This window comes from Ochotona princeps, chromosome 17, assembly GCF_030435755.1.
Source record: "Ochotona princeps isolate mOchPri1 chromosome 17, mOchPri1.hap1, whole genome shotgun sequence".
Taxonomy (NCBI): Eukaryota; Metazoa; Chordata; class Mammalia; order Lagomorpha; family Ochotonidae; genus Ochotona; species Ochotona princeps.
The window spans coordinates 18024363-18050375 of NC_080848.1; the positions used below are offsets into that span (position 1 = coordinate 18024363).

Here is a 26013-nt window from a genome sequence, read left to right on the forward strand (position 1 = left end):
AGACTGGGAATTTATCACAGCAGTTAAGTCACTACAATGGGATACCCACATCTTATATGGGAGTGCTTGACTTCAAGTGCTAGCTCCACAAGCAATTCCAGCTCTCTGCCAATACATACCATGGAAGGCAGCAGGTTACACAAGTGGCTAGGTCGCTGTCACCTGCATGGGGGAGACTCAGACTGAGTCCTGGGCTTTTGGCTTCAGCGTGATCCAGCCCTGGCTATTGTGAGCATTTGGGAAGTAAATGAGAGATGGGAAATTCTCTCTCTCTTTCCCTTCCTTTGCCTCTGTCCATCTTCTTTTCTCTTTCTCTCTGGTCTTTCAGATAAATGCGCTATGTTGCAACAAATTACTTTCATACTATTCATATAAAGTGTATGTGGAACGAAATAATCACCTCACCAGACATGGGTCCCATGTCAAGGTATTATTTTGTGCATATTGCAAATATTACACAATCCGAAAAATTCTAAAATCAAAAAAACTCAAAGAGCCCAAGAATTTCATGTAAGGAATATTCAACTTGTACATGTCAGCTTCAGGGTAGTGTTGACAAATTAGGAGTTTATTGTCTTAATTGATTTAGTACTTCTTCCCTGCCTGGGCTGGTTATTAACATTAAATTTGTGCCTAAAGAGTTAATTCATTATTCATTCAATTCCTGAAGTACCTGGGCTGTCTAGCAGGCTCTAGGGATGCCTGGTCTCTAGCTTAAAGATACACCCAGCCTATACGGGAGATAAACATGTTAACTATAATATGACACTACACATGCTGTGTACACCAAGAACTACTTATGCTTTGGATATAGAAGACCTTTGTGTCTTTCCTTACTTGTGATCCTGAGTTTGGTATTGTGACAGAGTCAGAATGTGTTTAGCTAATTTAATTTTGCTGGAATGATAATCTTTGAATTTTTCTAAGAATTCTATCTTAACACACTACAAACTTTTTAAAATTAAAAATTTTTTTAATCTACTTCTTTGGAAGGTAGAGGAATAAAAGAGAAAGACATCTTCTATCTGTTGACTCAACTCCACAAATGCCTACAGCAGACTAGGGACCAGACTGAAGCCAGGAGCTTGGAACTCAGGCTGGGTCTCCCATGCAAGTAGCAGGGATACAACTATTTGAGCAGTCACAGGTGCCTCACAGGATATCCATTAGCAAGAAGCTGGATGGGAACAGACTTGGAACTTGAACCAGAATTAAGAAATGCAAGCATCCCAAGTGGTGACACATGCCACCCCCTAGACTTATTTTTATTAACTGCCATTTCTTTAAAAAAAAAAAAAAGTGGTGAGGAAGATAAAATAAGCATTCTATGCAAGAGAACTCTGAATGGCAAGAATTTGTTTCCTGATTTTATGAGTGAATTTCTGCTAGATATATGCTTTGATCAGGTGGTCTAAAATCTCAACCTGAAAATTGTACTTTCAGTCACTATTTCTTAATGAATAGCAATTATAGCTGAGAAATATAAATATAAGTATAAATAATATAGAGGTTAAAAATAAATCAGTATATGGTTGCATTGTGTACCTGTATTCCTTGAGTGCAGATTGGAATCCCAGCTGTCCAACTTCCCATCCAGCTCCTTGCCTGGAAAAGCAATGGAGATGGCCTAAGTACTTGGGTCCCTACCACTCACATAGCAGACATGGGTGGAGCTCCAGGTTCCCGGCTTCAGTCTGGCCCAGCCCTAGCTATTATGGCCATTTGAGAAGCAAACCAACAAATCAAAGATTCTAAGTGTGTGTGTATCCCTCTCTTTGTAACTCTGCCTTTCACACAAATGAGTCCTTATTTAAAATGAGTCACCAAACTTATCATAAAGCAAAAATATTATTTTTTAATCAATAGAAGAAATTAATAGAATGAACAGAAATGAAGCAGTGCTTTGTGGTTTGCTTTGTAGTATAGGAAATACTCTCGCACATTGTGTTCTTCAATTCTAAATAAAGAATTGTTCTGCTAGTGGGTGTTTAACCTAACAAAACATCAGGGACCACTGTTTGTGACTCAGCTGGCATTTCATATGGAAGCCGGTTTGAGTCCTGGCTACTCCACTTTGGATCCAACTCCTTGTTAATGTACCTGGGAAAATAGCAGAGGATAGCATAAGTGCTCCCTGCACCCACATAGGAGACCCGAAAGAAGCAGCTTCTGGCTCCTGACTTCAGACCAGCTCAATTCCGTTGTGGCTGCTTGGGGAATGACCACAATCAGCTCCAACTTCCTGCCCATGCAGACTGCAAGAGGCAGAAGTGATGACTCAACTAATTGGGTGCTTACTATCCACTTGGGAAACCTAACCTGTGCTTATAAGTTCTTGCTCCTCCCCAAAACCAAGCCCTGCCACTGCAGTTATGTGGGGAATGAACCAGAAGTTAGGAGTGCTCTTCCTAGCTCTGTCACTAAGTCCAGCTGAACAGCTGGAGCTTTAGCTATTACTGATGTGTTCTTGTTAAAAATAGTAAATTCCTAATGGGGAAAAAATTATACTAAAATTATGAAGTAAAGTTAGTATTATGCCAATGAATAAGATAATAAAACCAAGATTAATGTTAACAGTAAAATTGAGGGTGATTTGTTCCTTTACAACTGAAACATTTTTTCATGTTTCATGCAAATGCTATTGCATTTGCAGAGACATGACTTACTGGCTACCAGTTTGGATAAATTTGAAAATCTGATGAGAAGGTGTCTAATTGAGAATGTAAACCAACCCAATGTTATTCAAACCTGCCCTCTTGTTTTGCTGCTATTGAAATATTGATATTTCATCTCTTATTCATCTGATTCACCTTTCCTACCCTTCCTCCCTAATTTAAAAATAAGGGATAGAGCCTGGAGTGGTAGCCCAGCGGCTAAAGTCCTCACCTTGAATGTGCCAGGATCCCATATGGCCACCGGTTCTAATCCCGACAGCCCGTTTCCCATTCAGCTCCCTGCTTTTGGCCTGGGAAAGCAGTCAAGGACAGCCCAAAGATTTGGGACCCTGCACCCATGTGGGAAACCCGGAAGAGGCTCCAGGCTTCTGGTTTTGGATAGGCACAGCTCCAGCCGTTGTGGCCAATTGGGGAATGAATCAATGGACGAAAGATCTTCCTCTCTGTCTCTCCTCCTCTCTGGATATCTGACTATGCAATAAAAAATAATCTTTTTTTAAAAAGTGCTTAAAAACAGCTAGATACATATCCTTTTAAATTTGATAAGAGGGAAAAAAGAAAACATAAATGATTCTTTTAACTCGAAGCCAAAAATTTAGTTTGCATTGAAATTTTCAAATTTTACTGGTTTACAAATGCTAAAGCCTCTCTTTACTTTATAGTTTGCCATAATACGTTTTTGTCTCATTGCTACATACACAAATGCATAAATTCGAATGTGAAATGACCCATCATTGTTCGATGTGCTTGTCCCTGGTATAAAGAGGCCATTATGGAAAAGACGTAAAGACACTAAATTTATAAGGGAAACCGTTCTAGTTCATCTGTGATAGATTGTGTGATAGCAACTAACTCTGTAGACTAAATACCTACAATACATATATATCTCCCATTTTGCTCTTTAGTGCTTCAAACTTCTAAATCCTATTAACAGCTGTCAAAACCTGGTAAACTATTTAGATGCTTTCACAATTTGTTTAATTGGATAGTTAGAAAATGGCATGCTAAAAAAGCCCACCACTCCCCCCTTCCTTTTAGCCTGACTGAACATCTGTAGCATTAGGGCCTCATTATCTCTGAATTGGCATAGCAAATCAGTGGCATCATTAAAATGCCACATTAAGATGATTAAGCTTCTTTGTTATCCAGTTGACTTTTGCATGTGCTGAGGATTTCACAGTTATGACCCTCGATCCTTGTAAAACATTTAAACAACATCACACTTTTGTGTTTTGTCTGACAGCCTCCTACCTTGTTTTGTCCCTTTTCAAAATATCCCTGGCAAACTTGAGTCTATTACTTTAAACACATGGTCCTTCCTGGAGTTGGATTCTGGATTTCCATAGTTCAGTGTGGAATTTCAGGACCCCCTGTTTACCCTGAGGAATTCCTAGTGAGAGCCTGCCCGTCCAGGGCACCTTACCCTGAGGAATTCCTAGTGAGAGCCTGCCCGTCCAGGGCACCTTACCCTGAGGAATTCCTAGTGAGAGCCTGCCCGTCCAGGGCACCTTACCCTGAGGAATTCCTAGTGAGAGCCTGCCCGTCCAGGGCACCCACGTTGCCTGTTCTTTTTGCCATTTTTGAAAGGTTTTTCTCTCCAACCGAGCATTTTATACGCCTGTAAAAACAAACCGAGGCACAGTTGGCTGAGACTGCTATTGCCCCTGAAGGATTTAGATGTTGGATCCTTTCCAGGACCCATTGTTTTTGCAGTGTCTCAGGTGAAACCAAAAATGTCTACTCTGGAGTGCAAGCCTTTCAAGTGATAACCATCACCCCAGGAAATGAAACCATGTGCATCAGCCCCAGTGAGCCAAACCTTTGTTCTCTTCAGCCTACAAAATTCTTTCTGGGGGGTATGTGTTAGTCTGTGTCATCTTCCTAAGAGACCTCCAAAACATAGACATAGATGGGAACAACTGTGCCCTAGAGCAGCTCCTGTAGAAGGTTTAGTTTAATCTGATTTCCTTTGGGTTAGATTCAATTTATACATCTTACACACACACACACACACACACACACACACACATATACACATCACCACCACCCAGCCTCTGGGAATGTACAACAATTACCTTTATCAGCAATTTGTGGTTTGGTATGTTCTTTTATAACAAGTTCAATTATAAAAAATTTACTCAGAAGTCTTTAACATTTTTTTAATGAAATAGGTCATACATACAAAAAGGCAAATATAATTACATACATAATTTAAATCACAAAGCAAACATCTATAGGCCTACCACTGACTTAAGAAATAAAATTTGGGTAATGCTGGGATTAACTTGAATAGTCTTTTCCTTATTTTTCTTCCTCTCTCTCTCTCACTTTCTCTCTCTCTCTCTCTCATTTTCTATAGGAAAGGCAGATTTTTCCAGAGGAAAGGAAGGACAGAGAGAGAAAGATCTTCCATCTGCTGGTTCATTCTTCCAAATGGCCACAGCTAAGTCAATGCAAAGCCAGGAGCCTGGAGCTTCCTCTGGGTCTCCCACATAGGTGCAGAGTCCCAAGACTTTGTGCTGTCCTTGACTGCTTTCCCAGGCCACAAGCAGGGAGCTGAGTGGGAAGTGGAGCAACCGGAACATGAACTGGTGCTCATATGGGATGTCTGCGCTTGCCTGGTGGATTAGCCTTGAATAGTCTTTTTAAGTGTGAATTTCTGTTATGTGTCTAAGAAACCCGATATGTATTATAATTGTAGTTTACAAAACCAGAATGGGAGAGTTAGTCACATCACACACACACACACACACACACACACACACACAGAGGCAATTCACTTTACCAGAAGACTTCAGAATACTATAGACAGTTCCTCCAGTACTTGGATATTCAAATATTTGCAATATCTCTAATATTTTCTGCCTTTATTACATAGCTCAGGTGTGCCAGTCACTGATAACTGAAAATCAGTGAAAAATGAAGTTAAACATTTCTGAGTCTATAATATAAACCAGGAAACCAATGTTAATGGTTTCACATGGAACATTTCAGTTCATTGAATGATTAAATTTGCTTGTTTATCTACTTGAAAGAAAGACACACACAGAGAGAGAGACTGACCTTGCATCTGCTGGTTCATTCCCCAAATGCCCAAAACAGCCAAGGCTAGACTATACCAAAGCCAGAAGCCTGAAATTTCATGTGGGTCTCCCACTGGGTGGCAGGGACCCAAGCACATTGACCATCATCTGCCGCCTCCCAGGATACAAGGATACATTAACGGGAAGCTGGATCAGAAAAGGAAGGGCTAGAACTATAACCAGCTCTCTGATATGGGATGTGTGAAATCCCAACCAACAGTACAATAACTGCCCTTATTTTTTAAATGAGTTTCTTCACCATCATTAGGGTATGTTCACATGGTTTTTGCTTGTTGTCATTGTTTAAAAGACAGAGACAATTCCCATTAGCTGATTCAGTCTACTAATAGTTGGGGTCAAACCAGGCCAAAACCAGGACTCAGGAACTCAATCCAGTTCTCCCATGTGGCTGCCAGGACCCAGCTACCTGAACCATCATCTGCTGCTTCTCAGGTTGCATGTTAGCTGGAAGCTGCAATTAAAGCATAACTAAAGCTTGAATACAGATACTCTGATACCTCCTGGGAGGATGCCAGCTGGCATCTTAAATACTAAGCCAATACCCGTCTTGATATTTTGTGAATATATTGACTATATAAAGATGAATTTGTCAGAATTAGTCACATCATGCTAAAAAGCAAAATGAGATTAGGTATATGAAAACAAAGAAACAAAAGAGGTTACTGCACCATGGCTCAGTGGCTGAATCCTCAGCATTCAAGCACTGGGATCCTGTTTGGGCACCAGTTCAAATCCAGGAGCTCCACTTCTCATTCAGCTCCTTGCTAATAAACCTGGGAAAGCAGTAGAGGATAGCCCAAAGCCTTGGGACCCTGCACCCATGTAGGAGACCTGGAAAACTCTCCTAGCTTTGGATCAGCTCAGCTCTGGCCATTGCAGCCACTTGGAGAGTGAACCAGCACATGGAAGATCTTGCTGTATCTCCTCTGTATAAATCTGTCTTTCCAATAAAAATAAATATTTTTTAAAAAATATTCTAGGAGCGCATTCTAGGTGTGGCAAAAGCTTTGAAGAATCATGGTTAGTCAGATGACTATTGTACTTCTCAAACTCTAATAGGCATGAGAATCTTCTAAGGATCTTGTTTAAATGCAAATTCTGATTCTGTAGGTCTGTTGTGAGGCCTGAGCATCTGTATTTTTAACAACCTCTTAGAGGATGCTGGAACTGCTGAATCTAGGACCTCAGTTTGAGTAACAAGGTTCTACAATGTAAAGAAAGATGACCCAAAATGGAACATTTCAATTCACTGAATGATTAGGTTTGCTTGTTTACCTACTTGAAAGAATGACAGAGAAAGAGAGAGAGACCTTGCATTGGAGTGGGTGTTTGGCACAATAGTTGGAGTGTCTTAATCCATTATCAGGGTGTCTCAGCTTGAGTCCCAGCTCTACTTCCAATTCCAGCTTCCCCGTAAAAGGCACCCTGAGAAGTAGTAGGTGGTGGCTTAAGTATTTAAATTCTTAGGAAGATCCAGATTAACTCCTGACTTTGACCTGACCCAGCTCTAGCTATAGCACACATTTTGGAATTGAATGAGCAGATGAAAGATATCTCTCTCTCTGTCTCTCTCTCTCTGTTTTTCTGCCTTCAAAATAAAAATTGTTAGAGAAAAAGACTGAGAAATGAGATGTTCAGTCATGCCAGAGGTAGGTTCTGGACCAGCCCCTGAATGCTTCACTGAAGAGTTTGAACTATTCTGTAAGTAAAATGAAATCATGGACAGGCTGTAAACAAGGATTCCATTGCTGTGGAATGGCTAACCAGTGATAGGATGTAGTAGAAAGACATCAATACTTTAGGAAGTTAATGCAATTGTTTACTCCTGTACCAGGAATTTACTGGATATCTACTTTCTGTAAGGTATTGTGTTAAACTCTAATGCCATGGTTCTCAAACTCCACTGTGCAAAAGGTTTACCTGGAGAGCATGTTTTCAAATGCCTATTTCTACTCCCCCTAGATTAATCTATGATGATAGCCCCCAAATTTCTATTTTTAATACCACACCACTCTGTTCTTATAGATCCAGGGTAAGTAGCATATAGGGAAAACAGAATACAACACATACATGCACACAGATGCACACAGAACATACACATAAGGTTGTTCCCTCAGCTAACTCACCTGTCGGTGGGGAAGATGAAGTGAGGTTAGAAGTGATGCAGAGGAAAGAAGAACAGGTTATTTTCTAGCTGGTAAAGTCAGGGAAGAGATAGGATGGTGGAGATAGCAAGTTAGTCTGGCCTTAAAGTTGAGTGAGATTTGGACCTAAGACAAAGATGAAGAAAAAATCTTTTAGGCAATGGAAATAATAATCAAAACCAGGAGTTCTTAGAATTTCTTTTAGTTTAATTAAGGATTGAATAATCCAAATCAATATTACAAGTATGGAGTCCAGATATCAGAAGACATTTGTTGTTTCTGAATTTGGACTTTATTTTCTTGGTAGTAACTTATTTATTTTCTTTGTAAAATGCAAGATGAGTTTGAAAGGTAAGAGAAGTAGGTAGGGAGAGCAATGCTGAGACCATAAGAAAGGTGATAGGATCTGAAAGTTAGGATAAAGACCATGAAGAGGTGGGTGGAAAAACAGAGTGGGAATTGGATACAAAATAAAACCAATGAATGGTAACCATGGAACACAAATGAGAAAGAGGAAGGATTGTAGCCTCTGCATATGGCACTATTATCCCATTTTAGGATGCTAGTTCAAGTGCTGGCTGCTCTGCTTCTGATCCAACTAACTGTTAATATTTCTGGGAAAGCAGCACAAGATGGCCTAAGTATTACCTCAATATGAGAGACCCCAAAGGAGCTCGAGACTGTAGTGTCACGTGACCCAGAATTGGCCATTAAAGCCATTTCGGGGGCCCGGCACAGTGGCCTAGCACTTAAAGTCCTCGCCTTGAACATGCCAGGATCCCATATGGGCACCGGTTCTAATCCTGGCAGCTCCACTTCCCATTCAGCCCCCTGCTTGTGGCCTGGGAAAGCAGTCAAGGACAGCACAAGGCCTTGGGACCCTGCACCCATGTGGGAGAACTGGAGGAAGTTCCTGGCTCCTGGCTTCGGATCAGCGCAGCACAGGCTGTTGTGGTCACTTAGGGAGTGGATCATCAGATGGAAAATCCTCCTCTCTGTCTCTCCTCCTCTCTGTATATCTGACTTTGTAATGAAAATAAATATTAAAAAAAACAATAAAAATAAATAATTTTTTTAAAAAGTCATTTGGGCATTGAATCAGTGGTTGAAAAATTTCTCTCTTGCCCTACCCCTTCTCTGTCACTCTGCCTTTCAAATAAATAAATATTTTAAAAGAGTAGAAAATTTACCATGTATCTTTTAAAAATAAATATATATGTAGATAGGTATAGGAAGATATAAAAAGGAGCTACAGTTTCATTGAAGAAACAGGAGTACAGAAAACCAAGGAAAGGGGAAAACATTGTGGCATTGCTGATTGGCCATCACCTGTGATGCCAGAATCACATATCGGTGCTAGCTGAAGACTCAGCTGCTCCACTATGGATCCAATCCCCTGCTAATGTACCTGGGAAAGTAGCAGAGGATGGCCTAAGTGCTTGGGCCCCTGAATCCACATGGGAGACTTGGAAGAAGCTTCAGGTTCCTGGCTGCCATCTAGGGAATGAGCCAGCAGATAGAAGATTTCCCCCCCACCGCCCTTCTCTTTTTCCTCTAGCCCTGCCTTTCAACTAAATCTTTGAAAAAAGAACAGGGAGGGCCCAGCGCAGTAGTTTAGTGGCTAAAGTCCTTGCCTTGCATGTGCTGGGATCCCATATGGCTGCCGGTTCTAATTGCGGCAGCCCTGCTTTCCCATCCAGTTCCCTGCTTGTGGCCTCGGAAAGCAGTTGAGGATGGCAGAAGGCTTTGGGACCCTGCACCTGGGTGGGAGACCCGGAAGAAACTCCTGGTTCGGATTGGCTCAGCTCCAGCTGTTGCGGCCATTTGGGGAGTGAGCCATCAGACGGAAGATCTTCCTCTCTGTATTTCCTTCTCTCTGTAGATCTGCTTTTCCAATAAAAAAAATAAATAAATCTTTAAAAACAAAAGAAAGATAAGGAACAAGGAGTGGTGGTAAATAGTGTCAAGGACAACAGAGAAGGTGGGGATACTGGCATCGAAAAAGACATTGGATTTAGGAATCAGAATATTATTGACAAATTTAAGGAAGCAAATTGAATGAATTGTAAGGCAGAAACCATATTATCAACAGTTTTGAGTCAGTGCTGAGGCTGTAGAGGCAATAAGCATATCACCTTTATAGTAAATGTATAGAAAGGGATGCAGCAAGAGGATGAGCTCAAGTCTGCTGTGAGGAGATGCTAAACTAACAGAAAAAGGAGAAGAGGAGTTGGCATCTACAAAGCTGAAAGTTGATAGATCTTAAAGACTGACCAATAAAAAGATTGAAAAGGGAAGGGTCCCCAGAGTCTGGAAGTATGGATAGTCATGAACATAAATATGTCAGGAATTAGAAGGAAGTTTGAGCTCAAGGATGACAAGCTCGATAGACATGCTTACATTTTCTGGGGTTACTAAGTAGAATTTCCCCTTTCCTCTGCTCCAGTGAATCTTTCTCCCAAGGAATGCTGAGGAGCTCTTCATTCGAATGGACAGACGCCTTTCCTGATTGTTTTGGTCTTTGCAGTCTGGCTGCTAAGCCTGATAATTCCTCAGTAGTCCTCTTTGTACCTTATATTTTCATTTACCCTGACCCCATTCATCTCTGTTAACCTTTATATGGGAAACCATTATAAATTGCTGATTCACAATAACCATTCAGAGACACCATCCAGGTTGTTTATCTGAAATAGGTAAAACTCTAAAGGCAAACAAACAACTACACCAGAAATATTTTTGGTTCAATTAGTCTAAATGACTCCCCTAATGTGACTCTTAGAACACTTTCTCTTACGGCCTTGCCGGAAGAGAATACCATCTTCCTTGTTCTACAGGCAAGTTGTAAAGGACTAAAGCTAAGACTTGAGGTTGAGCCAGGCTTAATAAGTATTGACTCCCAGGGCAAACCTATTCAAGGCCAACATTCTGAGGAAAACAGCAGATCTTCTGTCCCGTTTTCAGAGAGAGCTTACACTTCAGTCTGGAGTGTTTCCTAATGTATACTGACCATGAAGTGACCTGAGCCTGGTTAGATTTACATCTTAGCAAAATGAAAAGGATCCTTTTTGCTGTTGGCCCTTTCAATCTGCTGTTTTTGGTTTTCAGTAGTCAAGTTTTTCCGTTGAGGTTCTTTTCAAACGCCTACATGCAAACCGAAGAGCACTCAAGCTTTGGTGGGATAGCACCCACAGCTGGAGTGATGGAGGAAGAGAGGAGTATACAAGCCTCAGGTGCATCCTTCTCTTTAAAAAAAAAAAAATGTTTAAAAATAAAAACCACTTAGGCAAACCGATTCCATCTGAAACCGGGCAAGACCTGTCCAGAGAAAAAAAGAAATGACCCTCATGGATAGTAATGCATGTGCAACTCCAACGCATAAGTCAACCCTGTTGACTTGTCCCACAGCCTTATATCTCTGCTGGTCAGTGAAAGGATGTGAACCATGAAGTGTGGAGAGAGGCAGGGGAACAGTGTTATAACTGTGGCTCCTTTGTTGGTAGTTAGGCCCTGTCTTGCTCTGTTAAGCAAACATTGTTAATACAGATGAAAGGTAACCTTGATAGAAGTGAAAATTGAAACTTGGGCTGAAGGTAGCAAGCCAAGCCCAGCTGCAGTTGTACTTCCTCCTGGGTGGCAACAGGAACAACACTTATTGATGTTTTTTTGGAAGGGATGTCATTTTTAAGATATCTTTTTTTAAAGAATGTTTTGATGTTAACATCTCCACCACTGATGGGAGGATGTAGTGTATAGTTTGTAAGAAACCACTTAGACCTTATCCATCAAGTTTTTGAAATCACATACAAGTAACTGATAGTTCAGAGTCAAGTGTGGTGCCCTAATCACACCTCTGCTAGTAATTGTCTAACTTGTATAATAAGCTTGGACAGATCACTGAAAACACATCTGCTACCTGATTTACCCATCAGAGAACAAGAATGAGATGATCTATCAATTCCCTTCCAACTTTAAATCTCATTGGTTTATGATCAAAATTCTTTTTCCTAAGAATCAGTATTTGAAGAAGATTTATGTTACTGATCTTATATGTGCAAATCCTTTTACAAATGTTTATGGTTATTATATCAAGTGAATGTTTAGGTTATTATTCCTATCCAGTGCATACATTTGCCTTCTTCATTGTTTCAAAGATTTGTTTATTTTACTTGAAAGAGTTACAGAAAAAGAGAGAAAGAGAATCTTTTATGCACTAATTCATTCCCCAAAAGGATGCAAAGGCTGGAGCTGGGGCAGTCTGAAACTGGGAGCCAGGAGCATCTTCCACGTCTCTGTTACGGGTGCAGAAGCCCAAGGTCCCTGCTGCTTTCCCTTGCCATAAGCAGAGACTGGAAGTGGAGCAGCCAGGACATGAACCCATGCCTATCTGGGATGCTGGCACCTCAGGTGAAACACTTAGCTTGCTGTAACAACCACTCCGCCTCCTTCATTGGCTATGCCTTTCCCTAGAGGAGTGCTGTAGCTCTTTCAGAGATAGTACTTGGTGGGCCAACTCATCTGAGCTAGTTCTTCCCCCAGCAAGTACTGCAATCCTGGAGTCTTGACTTGAGCTCTCCCTGTCTTTGGTATGAATTCCTTTCCCCCTTGCTCAGCTTGAACCATATTTACTAGTGGCGTGTTAGCAGTTCCTTAGGTTATGTTAGGGAATGATTTCTCCTTTTATTTCAGCACTGTTTCACTAGTAATGATGACTTCCTTTACATTCAGTGTTGCGTCTTTATCTGTTCCGAGAGAGAGAGAGAGAGAGAGAGAGAGAGAGAGAGAGAGAGAGAGAGATAGGGAGATGAGAAGAGACTTAGTAGCTCATATGCATACAAAAGAAAAAAGGCTTAAGAGTCAGAAGAGACATACTGACTATTCAGTTCTCAATCCTGCTAGCTTCAATTAGACGCATTTGACAGTAACTTTCTCCTTGAAACCTAAGAGCACCTTGCCTTTTGCCTTCAGTCACACAAAAAGGCACTAGGTTTAAGAACCTTTCTTCTGCCCCTGGACTAGGGACGAATCGTTCAAAATGTTTGTTTTGGGGCTGGCGCAATGGCTCAATTGACTAATCCTCCATCTGAAAGCACCAGTTTGTGTCCCAGCTGCTTCGCTTCCCATCCAGTTTTCTGCTTGTGGCCTGGGAAAGCAGTAGAGGACAACCCAAAGCCTTAGGATCCTGTGTCTGTGTAGGGGACTCAGAAGAATCTCTTAACTTTGGATAAGCTCAGCTGCAGTCGTTACAGCCATTTGGGAAGTGAACCAGCGTATGGAAGATATTTTTTCAATGTCTTTCATACACTGCATAAATCTGCCTTTCCTATATATATATATATATATATATATATATATATATATATATATTTAATCTGGATGATTTTTTTTCTTTTCTTCAAAGATTTGTTTTTATTGGACAGTCAGATATACAGAGAGAAGGAGAGAGAGAGGAAGATCTTCTGTTCGATGATTCACTCCCTAAGTGGCTGCAACGGCTGGAGCTGAGCCAACCTGAAGCCAGAAGCCAGGGGCCTCTTCCAGATCTCCCACATGGGTGAAGGATCCCAAGACCCTGGGCTGTCCTTGACTGCTTTCCCAGGCCACAAGCAGGGAGCTGGATGGGAAGCGAGGCTGCCAGTTGAGAATCAGTTTCTATATGGATCTGGCACGTGCGAGGCGAGGACTTTAGCCACTAGGCTATTGCACAGGGCCCAATAAATATATATATATATTTTTAAATGTTTGTTTCATGGTTGCTTTGAATGGTCATAGCTAAAAGAAAACTTGAGTTAATGAACTCAAGTTTTCTGAATAGCCCCAAACATTTTCATCCATGTTTAAGTATATCAGTCTGTGTGTTTTCCTTTCACTATGATTCTGAATTCAAATACTGAATGATGATTCTAATGGTATTTCCTTGTCTTGTGAATGTACAATTATTGCTTTATTTGATATTTGGTTCAGTCATGAACCTCTGCTTTTTGAGCTGGTCTGACATTGTTCCCTTCTTGTGTTTCCTTCCCTGCAGATGATTCGATGAAAGTGAAAGATGAATACAGCGAAAGAGATGAAAATGTTCTAAAGCCAGAGCCTATAGGGCATGTGGAAGAGCCTGAAATGCCTTACGGCTATTCAAGAGAATATAATGAATATGAAAACATTAAGTTGGAGAGGCATGTTGTCTCATATGATAGCAGCAGGCCAACCACTGGGAAGATGAATTGCGACGTGTGTGGGTTATCGTGCATTAGCTTCAATGTCTTAATGGTACACAAGCGGAGCCACACTGGTAATCACCCTCCTTTCTCCTTTCTTCTGAGCAAATGCAGTCACATGAGAAGTGAAGTGGTGGGACTTGGCACTTCTGATTATTTCATTGATTTTTGCTATCACATGATGTATCTCTCCCCATCTGCACTGCTATGATCCAGTGATTTTTATCCCTTCCTTACCATGCATTTGGCAAACCTTGTAAATGCTTTGAAACAAAGACTTCAGGGAGCCCAGTGTTTTAAGTTAGCCAAATAATTTGTGTTCAGCTAATAAGTAGGGGTTGAATTGTATTATTCTTAGAAATGTTGCATGGATTTTTTACGTAACACTTTTTCCTTTTTTTAAGATTTATTTTATAAATAAATCAGATATACAGAGAGGAGGAGAAACAGAGGGGATGGTCTTCTGCTCTTTGATTTACTCCCCAAGTGACCTCAATGGTTGGAGCTGAGCCTATCCAAAGCCAGGAGCCGAGAGCCTTCTCTGGGTCTCCCATGCGGTTGCAGGGTCCCAAGGCTTTGGGCCGTCCTAGACTGCTTTCCCAGGCCACAAGCAGAGAGCCTGGGGGCTGCTTGGATTAGAACCAGCACCCATATGGGATCTCAGCACGTGCAAGGCGAGGAATTTAGATGCTAGGCTACAGCGCCAGGCCCCACTTTTTATTTGAAAGGGTTACAGAGAAAAAGAGAGATGGAGGGACAGAGAGCTAGATTTTTCTTTCACTGCATTCACTAATCCCCAAAATGGAACAGCCAGAGCCAGTCCAGGCCAAAGCCAGGAGCTTCGTCTGGGTCTCGCCTCTGGATGCAGGGGCCCAGGGACTTGGATCTTCCTCCTCTGCTTTCCCAGGTGCTTTCGCTAGGAGTTGGATTGGAAAAGGATCAGCCAGAACTCAAACCGGTACCCCATATGGATTGCTGACAATACAGATGGCCACTTTACCCAATGCGCTATTAGGCTGGCCGCTGCGTAACACTTTTTTTGTTTTTGCATAGCACTTTTAATAAAAGATCTCCTTGTTGTACTGTGTTTGTTAGATGAAAGGGGACAGTTTTTATTACTAATTTTAAAGAATTTCTTTTCAGACAATAAAAAGGCAGTTGGTTGGAACGCACACAAACATAGTAATCACTCCAAACCAAGAATTCATCTGACACCTCACCTAAAGGTTTTAGGGAAAAAATAAAACAAAACTCTTGCCCTTAACATCTTATTAAGACTTAAGTCTGTAACTTTTTTTAGAGATTGCATTGAAGAGAAATGCTAAGTAAAAACTGGTATCTAGAGGGCCATCACAATGGCATAGCACATTAAGCCTCTGCCCACGGCACTAGCATCCCATGTGGACACCTATTTGAGTCCCAGCTTCTAATCCAGCTCCTGGTGAAGCAGCAGAGGACAGCCCAAATGCTTGGGCTCCTACTTCTCATGTGGGAGACATGTTAGAAGCTCCAGGCTCCTGGCTTCAAGACCGACCCAGGTCTCGCTGGTCATTGTGACCATTTGGGGAGTGAACCAGCAAATGGAAGATCTCTCTCTTTTTCATTCTCTCCCTGTCTCTCCCTCTCTTTAACTCTGCCTTTCAGATAAAAAGGCAAAATAAATCTTGAAAAAAAAAAAAAATCCAGGGGCCTGGCAGCGTAGCTTAGCGGTTAAAGTCCTCGCCTTGAATGCCCTGGGATCCATATGGGCGCCGGTTCTAATCCGGGCAGCTCCACTTCCCTTCCAGCTCCCTGCTTGTGGCCTGGAAAAGCAGTCGAGGACGGCCCAAAGCTTTGGGACCCTGCACCCATGTGGGAGAACCGGAAGAGGTTCCTGGTTCCCGGCACCAGATCGGCGCGCACTGGCCCGTTGCGGCTCACTTGGGGAGTGAATCATCGGACGGAAGATCTTCCTTTCTATATATCCTCCTCTCTGTATATCTGACTTTGTAATAAAAATAAATAAAATCTTTAAAAAAAAAGAAAGAAAGAAAAAAAAAATCCAGGAAACACTTCCAGAACTGCTCTTGTTTCTTGCTCTGATTGAAGGCAAGATGATCCCTAATATAGTCTTGCTAGGTGGGTCTTATTTCCTCCCATAAGTAATACCTAAAACTTAATGCACCTCATAAATAATCCCATTATGGAAAGAAATGGTCTAAGATATGAATTTTACCATCAGCACCTAATCTATGTGTATGCTTCTCCACTCACCTAATGATCAGAAATCTCCTTTTCTGTCCTTTTTAAAGGTGAACGCCCATTCCAGTGTAATCAGTGTGGGGCGTCTTTTACTCAGAAAGGTAACCTCCTCCGCCACATTAAACTGCACACAGGGGAAAAACCTTTTAAGTGCCACCTCTGCAACTATGCCTGCCAGAGAAGAGATGCGCTCACAGGGCATCTTAGGACACATTCTGGTAAGTGACAGGGCAAGCACCCCACATCTCTCAGCTGTGGGCTCCTGCGAGCCCAGTGTGGCGACTGGGAAGAGTTAACCAGGGAGGTTGAATCTGTCATTCCGGTTCTGAAGGGTAGCAGCCGCAGAGACCTCTAGGGCTAATGACGCTTCCATTAGCGCTGTCCTTGCTCTCCGTCTGCCTCTGTAGGGGTGATCTGCAGCGTCTTGGCTTCCCGGGAGAATAACACAGACATGAAGAGCTGCCTTACACAAAGGCCATTTTCATTTTTGTGAGAAAATTACAGTCATCTGTATTTTCTCACGGTAAACTTTGTGAAAAGACAATTTTCCTAACATGTGCACGTAAGCATGTATGCACACACTCTCCCTTCAAAAGACTAGCCAAGCAAATAATGTGCAATTAGTAAACTATAAAAAATTGTAAGCAGATAAATCTCTGTTTGAGGATTCCTTTTTTGGCCATTCTGAGCTAAATTTCCTCTTAATCAGCGTAACCTGTTGTTAATCTCTGAAAGATGACCAGTGATAAGAATTCATTAAAAGCTATGAGTTCTCTTGATGCTTTGACTCCTTATTTTGAGCAAGAGAATAATACTTAAAAAAAAAAAAAAAAACAGAACTTCCCTCCCAGAAAAATGAGACTCAGTATATTTCAAATTTGGGACCTCATGTTCTTGATGTTATCTGACAAAATTTTCATTGTTAAAAAAAGCAGAGGTTGTTTTCATACAGTCCACATCTACTGCTTTGACTAAAGCTTAGCCCCAAACTGGTCACATTTCAGACACTAGGATTAAATAAAGCAGCCCCAACAAAACCCACCAAAAGGGTATCTTTCATTTACAGATCCTTTTTCAAGGTAATGAGTTAAGGATGGGTTTGGTTCACTAAATGTGAGTAGTTCTCTTGTGTTGCCTTTTTCAAATAAAAAAAATACTAGTCATAGGTATTTATGGGACAGATTTTAGAGATCCCCAATTTACATAGAACTCTATCATTTTTAACGCTAGCAAGCCTGCAGTTATCTTAATCTGGGACTCCACAGCAGTCACTTAGTGACTCCAAGTTTGTTTTAAACAGAGACAAAGTTATGATACATTTATGAACAAATCAGAAAGCCTAACCTTGCACTCGGAGAGCTAAAGCTATTACATATTCCAAATATAAACCATTTGGGAGAGTTGAGAAGACAAAGGTTGCCTGAATTGTTTGGGTGAAACTTTTAAAGAAATTTTTGCTTCATCTTAGAAATTAAAATGAGATGATTGTTGTAATTCACTCTTAATTCTATTATTAGTTAGTTCATTAGTTCAGTTTTTATTATTTTAGCCCATGCTTTGTTCTAGCCATTTGAAAAGCATAAACTCAATTCATCCAATTAGGTCAGTGTTCTAAAAAGGCCGTCAGGGGCTGGATAGATGCTGACTACTCTAGAACTTCAGAATTCTTTTACTAAGCCAGATGGGTGTCACAAAATAAGGACTCTTATCCAATTTCATCCTTGTACCATCCTAACCTCCTTGAGGTTGGTGAAGGAAAAAAGAAAAACACCTTGTTAAGGTTAGTAATATTAGCAATAAAAAGGCCCTTTCGTTTTTCCTAAAAAACAGGAGTTTCCCTGAAGCCCAAATGCTAAGATTAATCATTAAATTCAAATCCTTTAATTTATGACAGGATGTGAGCCTTTCAAAGAATAATCTTGATATAATAACCAATTGTAGGTGATAACCATATTTCAGCTCACTAGAAAGTACTGTAGATTCAGAAGTATCCAACCACTCTGTTTTCCTTAGTGCAGTTTTCAGAGCCCCGTTCTTCTCCCTATCTGGCACCGCTATTGCCCTGAGGGTTGCTGAATACCCCATGTGCTCTTCTTCCAGTTGAGAAGCCTTACAAATGTGAGTTTTGTGGACGGAGTTACAAGCAGAGAAGTTCCCTTGAGGAGCACAAGGAGCGCTGCCGCACATTCCTTCAGAGCTCGGATCCCGGAGACGCCGGTGAGTTCAGGCGGCACTGGTTCCCTGCACGCTTAGGGAGCATCGAATGTTCTGGGTGGTGAGATCCTAGAGTGAGTAGGAAATCCTGCCCTGTGGAGTCCGTGTTTTGATGAGGGCAGGAAATAATGGACAAAGTCAGAAGCAAACTATATGAGAAGGTTAGAAGGTTGTAAGTGCTGTTGAAAAAAAAAAAAAGCAGAGATTGAGGAATGTAAATCAGGGAAGGTTCTACAAGGTAATATTTTAACAGACTTAGATGGGTGATGAGTGAACCCTGCAATTAACCAGGCCCTGTATTCTGCAAGTACAGAGGTCCTGGGATTCAAATGTAAAGCCCTGTGCTGTGCGGTGGGTGTGGGAGCAGGTGTTGCAGCACCATGAGTTGAGCCATCACTTGCAACACCAGCAAATGATATCATAGTGTTGGTTCCAGCTCCTGCTACTCTGTTTCAGATCCAACTTCCTACCAATGTTACTGGGAAGTTAGCAGATGGACCAAGTGCTTAAGCAACTGCCAGGCACATGGGAGATCAGAAAGGGGTTCTTGGTCCCTGGCTTTAGGTCTGGCTATTGCGACCATTTGAAGAGTGAATCAGTAAATGGAAGATTTCTGTGTACTTAAATGATTTATTGTGGTGCTTATATTATCTTTGGGGATTTCCTGTTTTATTCAGTTATTTGAATTAGATGCCTGTTTGTTTATTGGTTGAACTACTAGATTTCTTTCCATATCTCAATTACAGTCTTATTTCCTTTTCCTTCTTTGCTTGAGACAGCCTGAAATATTTTCATGTCGCATTTCTGCAGTTGTCTTTTATCCTGTCCCATCAATTCAATCAGCCTGATTTTGCAGCTTGAGTTTTCTGACATTTTTATTTGGTTGCTTGAACCAGGTGATTCTTTAGATTAGGTATAAATTATCCTGGGGTTTGGACTTCAACAAGAGTAGTTGCAGTAGAATCAGCTGAACAGCTTAAAGCAGAAAGTCTTCAAAAATATAGCAGAAATAATGAGAAATAATTGGAAAAATTAGGATGGGAATCATGAGAATGTATGCTATTCCTGTGTTGGATGTTTTTAGTTTAGTGGGTGAACTATTGATTCATCCCATGTTGGAGACCTGGTTTGAGTCCCAGATACTTTGCTTCTAACTGAGCTTCCTGCTAATACACCGAGGTGATGGCTGTGGTGTTTGGGTCCCTGCCACCTACCTGGGAGACACAAATGGAGTTTCAGGCTTCTGACTTCAAATGGGCCTACCTGTGCCTGTTGTGAGCACTCTCTCTCTTTCTCTCTTTTCTTTTCCCTTTCTCTCTCCCCCACTCCTGCCCTCCTTCTCCATTTCTCTGCCACTCTTTCAAATAAAAATAAATAAATAAACATTTAAAAAATTAAGCTGAATGGGAGAAAACGTGTGCTTCATGTTCAAGCCTGTTTTAGAGTGTTCAGAGCTGCCCAGCTGCATCCCACAGGTTCGTACTACTTCTGCTTTTTATCCTTATGGCGTCTTCAGTTTTATCAAAGGGTTGATTTGCCTCTCTATTTCTTAAAAGAAATGTTTACTCCCTGGAGGAAAAAAAAACTGAAGCTTGAAAGTGGCCATTTTAAGTCAGACAGTGCTTACTTATCCAAGGACAGAATATGGGCATTTTATTCTTGCAGTCCTATATGTTAGAAAACAGAAAAGCTGTTACTATGAGAAATTCCTAATTTATGAAAAATGTGCTGGATGCCAAGTAAAATCATTAATATTTCAAGTTAGGAGGATGAAGGAGAGAATCTAATTCTTCCTCTTCATTTTAGAGGTGAGGAAATGAAGGCATCTCAAAATTCAATGACTGACTTAAACATCTCTACAACTTTACTTGTGATTTGCCATATAATCTATTTTTTAAGAAACTCAAAATGCAATTCTACTATAGAAGCCACTTTTTTAAACTGTACAGCTGAATAGTTTCAGTATGTTCCTGAAGTTAGACAGGCATTACCCTGATAGAACTTTTCCACCAGACCTAGAGAAAAATTCTGTTTCCTTAGCAAATAATTCCCATTCCCACTCCTGCCCCTGGAAGCCACTAATCTATGTCCTATCTCTACGGATTTGCCTTTTCCAAACATTGCTACATAAGTGGAATCATACGGAAGGTGGCCTTTTATGTCTGAAATCTTTTATTTAGTGTGTGTTCGAGCTTCATCCATGTTGAAATTTGTATCACCTGTGTATACCTCTTATGGCTGCATAAAAGTTCATTCTGTAGATTTACTATGTTCTATTGACCTATCATGGCGGTTAATGGAATGGACATTGGGTGTGTTTTCTCTACTTTTTGGCTTGATTAGTTACATTTTTTCCTAAAAATAGTATGCATGGAGGAATCAAATTATACTTCAGGTTCAAAATTTCTAATTTTGAAATAAGGTCACCATCTTACTCTATTCTTACAAATTTTTTTTAAAATTTAATTTATTTTTATTGGAAAGTCAGATATAGAGAGAGGAGGATATACAGAGAGGGAGATCTTCCGTCCGATAATTCACTCCCCAAGCGAGCCGCAATGGCCAGTGCGCGCCGATCCGAAACCGGGAACCAGGAACCTCTTCCGGGTCTCCCATGCGGGTGCAGGGTCCCAATGCATTGGGCCGTCCTCGACTGCTTTCCCAGGCCACAAGCAGGGAGCTGGATGGGAAGTGGAGCTGCTGGGATTAGAACCGGCGCCCATATGGGATCCCGGGGGGGTTTCAAGGCGAGGACTTTAGCTGCTAGGCCACGCCTCCGGGCCCTATTACAACTTTTTAATGAATTTTAAATTAGAGGACATATTAAATAAGAAATATTTAAGCTGTCTCCAGGGGTGTTAGGTGATTCAGGAAATGCTGAAACACAGAAGCTGAGTTCATTTGCATTTCATACAGTGGTTTGATGGATACGTACAACATACTTTAAGTCTCAGCAAAAAAAAGAAAATATAAGGTTAAAGAAGTCAGCAAATTTTGATTTTTTTTTGACAAATATGTTGTAATGGTGGTTTCAGTTTACAAAATTTGTAGAGTCACAGCTTCATCGAATATAAATACTGCGTGTCACTCAATGTATTACTCTTATGTTTCAAATAGTCCCCATGATGTTCCTGAGATCCCAACTATAAAGGCTGTTCAATGCTACGTAAGCCAGGATTTTAATTCTTGCCACTGCTTTTTACATGGCTTTTATTTTTTTTCCTTAAAATGGAGAATCCTGTGTGAACCGATGCTCTGTCCTAGCCTGAGCATACAGTACACCTTATACCTGCCTCCCTCACCTTCAGAGTGATAATGCTGAGGTCCCACCGTGAAGGCAGCACTTACTCATCAAATCCTTATTGTAAATTGAAGTGTGGCATCCTGTGAGCACCAAGCCTTGTGACAAATCGTTCTGGAAGCAGAGTAAACAGGAAAGCCCAGACTGTTCTATGAAAGAAGGCAGGTGATGGACACCAGCGTTTCTGGCCTTGATATTCATTTTCTTTTATTGAGATAGTGTCTGTGGGGTTTGCTGTGTGCTGAGCTCTTTTCAGAGCTGTGTAACTCACCATCCAGCAAGATTCATGATGTATCGACACAATGCGAAGACTTAACAGAAACACATGGATGTTGTTGTCAGATATGATGACATTAAAACCTCTGCTATCTCAATGGGCTACCTCTGTTAAGAGGAAAAATGTAGAAGACATGAACTTCATCTTATTAACTCGGTCCTTATTCCAGAGAGAGACTAGGAGCTGCTACATAAGTTGATTTCGCCTCACTTCACACCTATTATAAATAATTGCAGCAGGACTTAATTTTGTATAACTGATTTCTAAAAAGATTTTTAAAATATTGAATAATTATATTTGTTAGAACCTTTTATCTTCATTTTCATTGGTTCAGTTGAGCTAATGTGAGCATGATGGTTTTAGAACAAAGCTGTTTTAACAACTTGTGTTTTTGCCAAAGGGAAAATTAAGAAAAAAAAAAGTTTGTTTATTTTCCTAGTTAATGTAAGATGTGACATTCATTTTCCTTGCTCCAAAAGTCAACGGTTTTATGCAAGCTTTTTTGTTATAGCCTGCCTTCATCTCTGATAACTATCTCTTGTTAGACAATTCTCATTGCACAAGAACACCCCTTTGTTCCACTCTATTAGCTACTGGCTGACCACACCAGAGAGAAGGCAGGAAGCAAAGCCTCTTATTTAAGCTCCATTTAACACCTCAAGATCTAATGAAGGATTTTGAACAAAAACAAATGCACAATACATTACATAGTTAAACCTACAGCCACAGTTTGAGGTAGAAATTGCATCATGGAAATAATAACTAAAAAAACCATACTTGTGCAGAGAATAAAGGTGGAAACCTATTTTGTGATTTTGATTTTGTATTACATTTTATTATTTTTCTGCATATCTTTAAAATCTCTTTGCTAAGGAATTGGTACACTTACTGCATAGCAAGCTAGTGACACAAAGGGAAAATAGATTCAAAAGTACAATGTTATACTTCTATGCTTTCTTGTCAACCAAATTTGCAAATTGTTCCTTGCCACATCCCATATTCCGCACACCCGCCCCTTGCAACATTAAACCGCTGAACAACACCCAGGAACGGATTTCCTATTTCATCATGTAAACCCATTATCTTGTTCCCTGAGTATCTTGCCAAACTGGTTTTCCTCTGCTTGCATTTCTGAGACGTGATGTAACAAGATAACAAGTCTAGACTGTAGAGATAGTTGGGCCCTAAAGTTAGGACAAAGGACCAAAAACTTAACAGTCCCCTATTTTTTTTCTTTTCTATGCATTACTTAAATTACGCTGTGATCCCAAAGAGACTGTCCAACTGCTAAGTGACTATGTGGTTTTGTTTTTTAAGATTTATTCATTTTTGTTGTAAAGTTAGATATACAGAGAGGAGGAGAGACAGAGAGGAAGATCTTCCGTCCACTGATTCACTCCCCAAGCAGCCGCAACATTTGGAGCTGAGTCAATCCGAAGCTGGGAACCTGGAGCCTATCCAGGTCTCCCACACAGGTACAGGGTCTCAAGGCTTTAGTCTGTCCTCAGCTGCTTTCCCAGGCCACAAGCAGGGAGCTGGTTGAGAAGTGGGGCTGCCAGGATTAGAACCAGCACCCATATGGTTTCCTGGCGCGTGCAAAGTGAGAACTTAAGCTGCTAAGTTACCATGCTGGACCCAGTGACTGTGTTTTAAAGTACTGCAAGTTGACTGCAAACAATTGCAAGGTAAAAGACTAGCAGATTAGGAGACAGAACAAGAGTGCCTCATATTCACTTGAAAATGAGTCTTTGCCTAGCTTGGCAATTAGAAAATGATTAATTCAGTGCAGGTGAGCTCCGTCTCAGCACATGTCCACTTGTACAATGTTGGCTGCTGGAGTTGATATTTTGAGTGAACCAGGAAAAGGGACCGATAAATGGTAGGCCCTTGGGTTAGTTTAGAGGATTTCTTTGCATCTAACTAGAATTATACAAATAGGAACATCTCCAATCATGTCTCAGAATTGCCTGTCCATCAATGAACTCTCTGAAATTTTTAATTGTACAGATGTTAGGCATTTGGTTGCTGACTTTTCTGGTAAGAATTATCTGGAAATTACTGTCAAGAACAGCTTGGTGGGTAACCAGGAATAAAAGATGATGTTATCTCGAAGGCCACCACGTCGTGGCATGCCCTCATTTCAGTTATTTAGGTCACTGTGTCCATGCGGCAGCATCCACAGGAGTGTAGAGGATGTTGATTATGTGTCCTCAGGAAGCTGCTTGTTGTCACTGATAGTGACTTTGGTAAAATATAGATGGTGGCTGCTAAGAAACTAGTGGGAAAGCTAGACCTGCAGGATATATTGCTTGGGTAAGTCCTAGGTAATGATTTGGCCACAAGAGCCAAAAGATGAGCAAGTAGTGATAAAATGGAAATAAAAGGTAACAATTCCTAAAGTTCTGGTTTTTATTCTCACTTCACTATAGATCATTTTGGTGATACATACAGGGTGGAAGAAACTTCATTTGGATTTTAGTCCTCTTAGAATTGCTCCAATACGCATGAGTGTTCCGGGTCAGAGCACAGACCTCACTGCCTTGCCCTGCTTCTAAAAACCCTCCTAGTGACACCCTCAGAAACTTCAGATTCCAGCCCCTGCCTTTCATCTCTCTGCCCTCAGGTTTTGGGTAGTGCCACATCTGCTGGTGGTTTGTGTGAAAGGAAATAATATATATATAATAGTTTCCTGTTTGGTCATTTAAACCTGTCCTCTTGCTGGGCAGCATTTGTCCCACTTCACTCAGAAGCATTGTTCTGTCACTAAAATGTGCTGAAGTTGCAATATTCTACTAGTCCAAAAACTACCCAGGCCCTTTATTCTGCCTTAATAGCTGTTAACAGCGTAGACTAAAGGCTCTGATTTGTTTTGTTAAAGCCTAGAATTTTTTTATTATTCTTTTTTTTTTTTAAGTTTTTTTTTTTTTTTATCGGAAAGGCAGATTTATAGAAAGGAGAGACAGAACTCTTCCATCTGCTGTTTCACTCCCCAAATGGGCACAATGGCTGGAGCTGAGCCAATCTAAAGCCAGGAGCTAAAAACCTTTTCCAGTTCCCTCACTTGGGTTCAGGGTCCCTAGGACTAGGGCCACCCTCCGCGACTTTCCTGGGCCATAAACAGAGAGTTAGATTGGAAGTGAAGCAGTCAGGACACTTACTGGAGCCCAAATGGGATGGCGGTGCTTGCAGATGGTGGATTAACGTGATGAACCACCACATCAGTCCCTCCTAGGATTATTTTTTTTTTTTTAAAGATTTATTCATTTTATTACAGTCAGATATACAGAGAGGAGAGACAGAGAGGAAGATCTTCCGTCCGATGATTCACTCCCCAAGTGAGCCGCAACGGACCGGTGCGCGCCAATCCGAAGCCGGGAACCTGGAACCTGGAACCTCTTCCAAGTTTCCCACGCGGGTGCAGTGTCCCAAAGCTTTGGACCGTCCTCGACTGCCTTCCCAGGGCACAAGCAGGGAGCTGGATGGGAAGTGGAGCTGCCGGGATTAGAACCGGTGCCCATATGGGATCCGGGGCGTTCAAGGCGAGGACTTTAGCCGCTAGGCCACGCCTCCGGGCCCTCCTAGGATTATTTTTGACAAGTCTAGTAAGTGTTATTACTATCCCCATCCTCTTCTACTCATTATTTTTGAAGCCAATTTTCATTTTATTCTTCAATTTAGAAAAAAACTGAATTTGAGGGATAGTGTTAAGACATTACAGTTAAACCCACTGCATGCAACATCAGCATCCCTTGCCGCCACTGATTTGAGACCTGGCTGCTCCACTTTCAATCCAGCTGCTTGCAAATGTGCCTGGGAAAGCAGCAGAAGATGGTCCGAGGGCTTGG

General features: G+C 41.2%; 1 protein-coding gene across 2 annotated transcripts in view; it reads left to right on the forward strand.

The window, feature by feature from the left end:
* Nucleotides 1–26013, forward strand: part of IKZF3 (IKAROS family zinc finger 3) — a 94494-nt gene that overhangs the window by 49941 nt on the left and 18540 nt on the right. For both annotated transcript variants that reach the window (XM_058676597.1, XM_004591151.2), the window contains exons 4-6: nucleotides 13949–14209; nucleotides 16427–16594; nucleotides 18477–18593. In XM_058676597.1, the coding sequence (XP_058532580.1) occupies nucleotides 13957–14209; nucleotides 16427–16594; nucleotides 18477–18593 (538 nt within the window). In that variant the 5' untranslated portion in view covers nucleotides 13949–13956. The remainder of the gene's footprint in view (nucleotides 1–13948; nucleotides 14210–16426; nucleotides 16595–18476; nucleotides 18594–26013) is intronic.